This window comes from Brassica oleracea, chromosome C7 (genome assembly GCF_000695525.1).
Source record: "Brassica oleracea var. oleracea cultivar TO1000 chromosome C7, BOL, whole genome shotgun sequence".
Lineage (NCBI taxonomy): Eukaryota > Viridiplantae > Streptophyta > Magnoliopsida > Brassicales > Brassicaceae > Brassica > Brassica oleracea.
Window position 1 is genome coordinate 27,982,397 of NC_027754.1, and position 8,950 is coordinate 27,991,346.

Sequence of the window (8,950 nt, forward strand, 5' to 3'; positions counted from 1 at the left end):
GATCCTTTGGTCCCAAGAAGGACAAGAAATATGTCTTTGGTCCGGTAAAGTCCATTACCCAAGTACCATTGGCGCCTTGATGTAATAGACAAGCCATACTAGGCCGGACATGTGTTCTTGCCGAGAATCTCCTATATGTTTAGCTCATGTTCGACCATAAGGCACTAAAGACATACACGTCTCTAACCTTAAGTACTATTGACGCCTTGCCTTGATATTGAGACCATTAGTCATTGTTATCCATGAAGCTCAACCATCAGGTTGGGATGCGCCAACTTGAAGGACATATACGGAGATTGGGATACGTAGATTGAAAGATTTTCAGTGATGTTCAGAACAGGAGGAGTAATGCGTGTTGTACTTTTTTTCCTTAACCATGGTTTTGTCCCACTGGGTTTTCCTGGTAAGGTTTTAATGAGGCAACATCCAAAGCGTATTACGAATTCTGTATGGTTATGACATCCAAGGGGGAGTGTTATAAACCATATGATGGATGTCCATAACCGGCCCGGTCTATAACCGGCCCGGTCTATAACCGGCCCAATACCAAGAGAGAGAGATGGCCTAACCCTAGAGAGAGAGAGAGAGAGGCGGCCGCATGAAAAGGAGAGAGAGACGGCTTAGGCTTTAGAGAAAAGGAAACCCTATTTCTTTTTCCTTGTATTTGTACACTTTCTATATTTATGTCTTTTCTTTTATCTCTTTGTAACTCCCATATATATAAGGACACCTTATGATTGAGTAAATAATATACACAACTTACAGATTCTTAAAACTTAAGTTCATAACAAGTATTGATTTGTTTAGATTAAGTATGTTTCTTAAGTTAGATTAAGTTTCTTTTCAAATTAAACAACCATAAAACATACTTAAATTGATTTTCGAACTAATTAATGTTAAAACATAAACTTAAAATAACTAATTAATAAACGTGAAAAATGATATATTTATTACGGAAACAACCTTAAACCATAAAAATCGATTTTGATATATTAATGTTATATTAATGTTAAGTTGACAAAAGACATATTAATGTTATATTATACATAATTAATTAATAAACATGAAAAAATAATAATAAATCCACCACCTAAATTGATTTAGGTACCAATTTATTAAATTTAGAATATATTATTTTTTTAAGCTATATAGTTATATTTTTCATTATTTATTAGTAATATCTAAAAATTAAAAGTCACAAAAGATCATTTATATAATATAGAACTAAAATATAAATTAATATATAAATATAAAATTATATTTATATTTTAATTTAAATAATAGCCAAATGTAAATCCAGTAGATAAATGTTGAAGAGTATAAAATATATCGCACCAGATTTTAAATACTATATAAAACAATTTTATTATACACGTTATCAGAAAATTTTGATCAGAAAAATAAAAGTTACATTTAAGCGGACGTACATTTCATATTATAAAAATGTGAATGATACATTTGACGGTTTACGAGATAAAATAAAATTAGTCAATATAAACTATAAAAATATTATGTACGTAAATATCATATTAAAATGATTTAAAACAGGTAAATTTTAAAAATATATATTATCACTTAATAAATATTTATTTATAAAAAGTAAAAATAAACAAGCGTGGATCAAGCTCTAGCGTAGATTAAAGAAGGTTATTCTTTGTTGTTCTTAAATTAATTTTCCAAAACTAATGTACAGTTGTTTCAGAAAAGAAGAACAACAAACAATAATAATTTATGTACGAAATTTATTCACGCATTACCTATCTTGTTTTACATAACTATTTTTTTTTAAAAAAAATTAGATGTTACACATATTTTAGTGTCAATCAATATCAGTTTTGAGACTGCTTATGATAATCGAATTGTTCTATGAAACCGGGTAAAATTATATTGCCGCAAATATACAGTGCTCTAATGAAGGAAGACAAGTTTCAATTTCTACCTTCAAACTCAATTTGATGAAAAAACAAATGATCACCGTCCCGAATGACACATAAATCATCAATCTCAGCATTCTCTGCATTGGTGATCTTTGTGAAATTGCATCCTCCAAACTTTTCACCTACACAATTCCCATATTTTCCTGGTTAGAAACTTTTTTCACAAGGGAGGGTTGTTTCCCCTTCATTTTGATTATTTTCAGAGCTTACCTGCTAGACCTAGAAGCTCTTCTATAGATGTAGGTAAGAGTATCAACTTCCCGTTATGGCGCTGTGGATCCTTCTCTTGAGACAACATGTGAATAGTAACTCTCTTATCTTTTACTTTAGCTTGGATGCTGGAGCTACAACATTGATCTGAATCGTTACTTCTTTGTTTGGTTTCGCTATTTGAGTTTCCTCCTTTTGCTTCTGTTAGAACCTTTGGTTCCTCTATGTTAATCCCTCGTTTAAGTAGCTTCTTAACCATTTCAATATCTCCCTTGTGAATGGCATCCATCAGAGCCTTTTCTCCATTTTCGGAAGTCGAGTTTGAAACATCTGAACCCTTGCAATCTATTCTTGAATCCATCCACTCTTCCCATCCCATTCGTTGGAAATCTCTGTTTTCTTGATCATTATTTGTAGCGTCTATTCCTATTGATTGTTGTCCTCTAAGTTTCTGCAAGTTTTGTAAGAAAAAAATGGGTTTGTTTATTATTTTTAAATTAAAATATATACATAAATTTTTAAGAATCTGGTTTTAGCTCACATACCATGAAGAGATTGTTCATTATAACTCGTCCATCTTCAGCATGAGCATGCATCGCGCTCATCAGTGATGTTCTGCTTATGCGTAGTATTTGAGATAACTCTGTTGTTCTTACCGTAAAAGGTTGTGGTCTATAGCATAAAACTCCAATCTCTCCAAACGTATCTCCAATAACTGCTTTCCCTTGAATTTGATCATGACCATCGACATAAGATGCAAAGTCCTGTAACAATAAAACACAATGTCAGAAGGTACTTTTTTCAATTCCATTTCTTTACATTTTAACTTATAAATCGATATAATTAGCTCACCACTGCTCCTGAGACCAAAATGTAAAGATCTGTAGGCGCTTCGTTCTGTAGAATTATGTCTTCTTTAGGTGGGAAATACTCAGCATCTATATCTGAAACCTTAAACATAAAAAGGTAACTTCATGAAACCTCTTAGGTTTACATTGATATTAAATCTAAAAAAAAGTTAGAGAATATAATTTTACCAGTAGAAAGAGAAAATCACGAGAAACTCCTTGAAAAAGGTAAATGTTTTGAACAATGGGGAGGAAGAGATAGTTTGCAATGCTAGACCGGATTGCTTTTGGCAAATTGTTCAAGGTTTCTTGTTGTTTCAGGCCCTCTGTTTTGAACTTTAAGCAAATGTGTGAGAGCATCTGGTCTTGTATGTCATGTGGGAGTTGGTTTCTTGAAGCAAACTCTGAAGCAGCTCTCACCGTATCTCTCTGTTGAACAAAAAGAATGAGTATTTGTCTAGTTTGAACTAATTAATATTGATGATGATTATAGTTCAAGTAAAATATTTCACCGTGTATCTAACTTTCAGTAGGTTGAACATTTAATTTGAGGGAGAATCAACATATGCATGTGCATTTCGGATCAGGTTACCCAACCCTACCACTACCAATTTAAACAAGAGACAACTACCTAAGATTGTCATGTAATACCATCTACAATCAATTTTTATGTTTTTCTTCACAAATTAAATTTTCTAAAATGGTGGTAATTTTGCTCCCGTGTATTTCTTTAAAATAAAAATGCTATTTCTTCATCTATTTACAGAAAATGCTATTTTCCTCTATTCTATTTATGTAAAATATTATTTTTCTATTTATATAATTCCTTCACTTTAAAAATATACGCTCTCTCAAAATCCATTTATATTTGAGGAAAAAATATAAAAGTGTGTTAGAGAATAAATGAACTAAATAGAAATGATCTGTTAGGGTAAAAATAATTTAAATGGTCTATTTTAAATATAGATTATTTGGCTATTCGAATAACTTGTTTGGATTTATATTTTCAAAAACAAAATAAAATTTAACTTCGTTTTAAAGTTTTTATATCTCAAATAGTAATTTTAATGCACTGATTACCCTATTCATATTAGCTATACCCAACTCTTTGTTCTGAAATGAACATGCCTAAATAAAAATCAAAGGATCAGACTTACAAAGCTTCTGGTTCGGCTAGTCCAGTGAACGACGAGGTTGGTCATATTTCCAATAAGGTAAGCCGTCAAGCCGAGGTTGAACATCATGAAGAAAATGTCAAAGAGCATTTCTCTTGGATTCTCAGGATGCAAATATCCATATCCAGTGGTAGTTAACGTCGTAATAGACCAGTAAAGAGCAGTCACATATCTATTCCAGAGACTTGCTTCCTTGAAATCTGGATACACAGCTCCAATCCAGGTCTTTCTTGGTTCAGGATATCTATCTGCGATCAGGTAGTTGAAACATCCAGCACAATGTACAGCGAACAAAGTGACCTGTCAGTCAAAAAAAAAAAAGTGACCTGAGATCGATATTTTTAAGAGCAAGTTACTATTATTACAAATGAAATACTTTATTTTTTGCAGACTAAAACTCTTGGATCACCTATTAAATGTTTATAGAATAGCATTATTTAAGTTTTGTTGGAAGAATTTGCTCTCTAAAATAACAACTAATTTAATATAATTTGTGTGTACGGCATTTGAACCCAAAACTTCTTAGTCTTTGAAAAAAAAAAAAATATGTTTGACTTACGGAAATGAGTTTTGTGCATCGTATCCAGAAGTAGTTGAAACGTATATCTTTCTCAAGCCTGAAGTGGAGTTGAAGAGTTAGAGAAGTTGAGAAAACACTTTCTTGATCAAACCCTAAGAAGAATATGGTCTTTAAACATTGAAATAAACCTTGCGAACAGCGAGCTAACTCGTCTGAGCCGCCATAACCTGAGCATGCTGAGAATTCTGAAGCCTAATTCGCTGCCGTTGTAGTTGAACAGTAGGCTCAGTGGCTGAAACGGTGCAGTGGAACACACATCGAAGGCGAACCAAGTAGAAAGGTATCTGAAAACGTTATATTTTTCAAGATTTTTTCAAGAATCTGATTCACTTATAAAAAAGGTTTTTCAAGCTAAGTTAATTTGTCACCTTATTGCTATTTTCTTGGGATCGTCCACTAGAAGATAGGAGTGGCTATCAAGATAGGCAACAAAGAAGGTGAGAACAATATCAATGGCGAAAAAGCCATTGATAATGTTGTCGATGATGAAAATCGCGTCTTTTTTGTAGGTGATGAAAGCAAATTGAAAGGGACATATCCAAGCTGAATAGATAACTAGAAGGACAAGCCACATCTCCCATGCTCTGTAATGAAACAGAGGATTAAAAAAAATAGAACATAATCTTGTTTAGTCAAGATTTACATTAAAAAGAGTAGAGAGTAGAAAGTTGCCTATATTTTGAATTGAAAGGAGAGATTATATGTTTACGGAGCTTGGTTGAGTGGTTGATTCTAGCTCCAAGAGATGGCAAAAGATCGGCGGAGAGGAAACTACTCTGTTTAATGTTGTCAATATTGTAATCTTCAACGCAGAATCTTTCAAAGAAGTTTCTGGTACAAGAGATTGGCATCTTGTTAATCAGTTCTTATAAGAAAAAAATGCTATGTGAAAGGCTGTTTCTTGCAGGTGAAGGCTTTTTTTTCTTGGCAAGGTGGTAGGTTATAAATAGTGATGAAGCTTGTGATGAATAACACGGGAAAGTTTCTGTTAGGACCTTTATAGCAACTTGCTCTGACCCAATTGCTTATCTTCTCTTTTTCAGAGGAATGGTCCAAAAGGTTTAAATGCAAGAAGCAACAATGGTGAGCAAGAAGCCGAAAAAACGGAACAGAATGGTGTGTGAAACAGAAAGATCTTAAGAGATGAGACAGAATTTAAGTGGTAAACATTGGGTTTTTGTGGAAGAAATAATGCTCATGGTTTGTTTCTTTTGAAAGGAAACAGATTCGATATCCAACATAAAGAAGAAGAAGAGTAGACGCAATATGGTTTTGGGAAATTTCTAGTTGATGAGAGTTATGACTCTTGTGTGAAATACACCTTCTCAGCATTTGATGGTGGGAGTGATATATAGACATACCACCCACAGAGAAAGAAGGTATGTTTTGGTGTTTGGTGTGTGTTAATTGAAAGGACCAAATGGCCATGAAAAATAATGGTCTGTTCATTTTGAGAATCAAGATATGGGACCAAGCAAGAAAATTAAAGAAAGAAAATGGCATTTTGACCGAATATTGAAGGGGCCAGAGTATATAGTTTTTCTTTCAGAATAACAAAATTATTTTCTCTTCTTCTACTGTTTTTTGAAGTATATCTTCTCTTTTTTCCTCATCCTCAAAACTAATCATTAGTCTAACTACGACAATCGTTCATACATACTTACCATATTATCAGGGTAAAATAAAACTGATTTTTATGATAAACGACAAGATTAAAAAGTTACTTTATTGATTAAATAGTAAAAGTAAGCAAATGTGTTATAAATCAATAAATCATATTGTGGATGTCCATAACCAGCCCGGTTCATAACCGGCCCAATGCTAGAGAGAGAAAATCGACTGTGAGGAGAGAGAGAGAATCGGCATCTTGTCTTTTTATTATTAGATTATGATTTGTACTCTTTCCATATTTGTATTTCCTTTCTTTAGTCTTTTCATTATTCTATGACGGTGTAATTCCCTATATATAAAGGGCTCTTTATGTTTATGAATAATACAGAAACATAGACGATAGAATCTAAGTCCCTAAGCTAAAACAAACCGCCTAAAACCATAACCCTAATCGGCGAACATCCTTACCGGCGAACCATCCTGATCCCGATCGCAAAACCTTACATCCCGATCCTTGTTTGCAACCTGTTCCCGATCAGCTTCAGCTCAAGGCATTCCTGATCCTAGCTCAGACGATCTCAGCTTGTTCAACCTCAGCCCGCAAACAAGACGATCTCAGACAGCTCGCGGACAGCTCGCGACCCGATCAGCACGTTGGACAGCTCGCGCTCCAGATCTCAGCAATCAGACAGCTCGCGACAACATCAGCTCGCGTTCCGATCAGTTCCGGCTCGCGGTTCATCTCTTTGGTGGTCCATTCAACCCTACTTGAGGTTAAGGTAATTCGAAACCTTAAAGAGAACCCATAATCGAATTTGATTGTTTGATAAGAATCGAAACCATAAAAACTACAAACCCTAATAGTATGATCTAATGTTGAAATCAAAACCACAAGGTAATAGATCAAAACCCCAATGAGTAAATCGAAGCTCATAATCATAATTTCGATACCCCAAACCCTAATCGAGATTGATTGTTTGATCAATTAAAATCGAAACCTTAATGGTTTTGAATCTCAAAACCCCAATGATCTAAGATCAAAATCGAAACCTTAATATCCATGATCTTAGCCGCATACATGCTTATTGCATGAATGCATGAAATCGATTTTATTTAAAACCCTAATACTAAAACACATTCGATTTTATAAACCCTAACTCGAAATCAAATTGATTGATTGTATGAATTAAAATTGAAACTCTAATCTAATGATTTGAATTGAAATTGATTGTTTGAATGATTGTATGTTTGGATATAGTATGCTAGCCTTGATTAATTAAAACCGTATTGAATTTGATCACATAGAAATCGATTGCTAGGATTGATAATCTCATTCTTGAATTTGGTTGTTTGAATTGATAAAACCGATTGAATGATTTTCAAATTGAAGTCGTATTGATTGTTTGATCGAAACTCTAATGTCATAAAATCGAATACTATCTTGTTTGATTGATTAAAACCGAATGCTTGAATTGAAATAGAAATCGCTTGCTAGGTTAAATGATTTATGTATTCTCGTCTTGATAATGATCCGCCTAGTATTGATAGGTTTCATACATTCTCAAATGAACCATAATTGTTGCATTGCTCGACTGTTTGATTGCAATTACACATTGAACTCTTAGAAAACCGTTTGCTAAGATTGAAAACGAATAACCATTGTATTGATTGCATTGAAACCGTTTGCTAAGATTGTAGTCGTGCGGCTTGTTTGCATCATGCATGCATAATAGTACGAACTGATTGCATATAGAATCTGAATGCTAAGATTGAACATGTATGCATCATATACGAATGACCTATTTGCATCATACCTAGAATCCGGATTGCTTGAGCATATTGATTGCATTCGCTTGAACACTTTTAAATCTAAATTATGAAACATATGATTTCAGATGTCAAAAATCAACAACTTGGATTTTGCTGCTCTAAGTCTATCTGGAGATAATTACTTGCAATGGGCACTTGATGCTAAGATCATCTTAAAATCCAAGGGACTCGGTGAATGTATCACCGAGGGCAATAATGCGAGTGAGAAAGATAGATACAGTGTGATATTAATTATACGCCATCATTTTATTGAGAGTCTCAAAGATCAGTATTTGACTATTGAGAATCCTCTAGACCTTTGGACAGAGTTGAAAACGAGATATGATCACCAGACACCGGTGTTATTACCAAAGGATATGTAATATGTATGATTGGAGGAATCTCAGAATCCAGGACTTCAAGTCCGTGGACGAGTATAACTCGGCCCTGTTTAAAATAGTTTCAAAATTGAAACTGTGTGGTGAGGATATAACGGATAATGATATAACGGATAAGGATATGCTTGAGAAAACATTTCCTTCCACACAAGCAATGTGTTGTTACAACAACAGTACCGTGAGAAAAGCTTCACAACTTATGCTAATCTGATCAGAACAATGAACTGTTGATGAGAAACAGTGAATTGAGACCTCCTGGAACAAACCCATTACCTGAGGCACATGCGACCGTAGAGGCTAAGAAAGAGTCGAACCATGTCCAGAGTGATAGCCAACACAACCGTGGTCGTGGAAAATGGCATGAACGTGGTGGTCAAGACCA

General features: G+C 33.9%; 1 protein-coding gene across 1 annotated transcript; it reads right to left on the reverse strand.

Annotated features, from left to right (window-relative positions):
* Positions 1–1,923: 1,923 nt before the first annotated feature.
* On the reverse strand, positions 1,924–6,145 carry LOC106301298 (potassium channel KAT1-like; the record flags this gene model as incomplete). Its single annotated transcript, XM_013737663.1, is given in 10 exon segments — positions 1,924–2,059; positions 2,148–2,598; positions 2,693–2,911; positions 3,000–3,098; positions 3,185–3,424; positions 4,153–4,470; positions 4,730–4,787; positions 4,879–5,034; positions 5,119–5,334; positions 5,423–6,145. Coding segments are annotated over 10 exon segments (2,067 nt in total). The 5' UTR covers positions 5,602–6,145.
* Between the last annotated feature and the right edge of the window lie 2,805 nt (positions 6,146–8,950).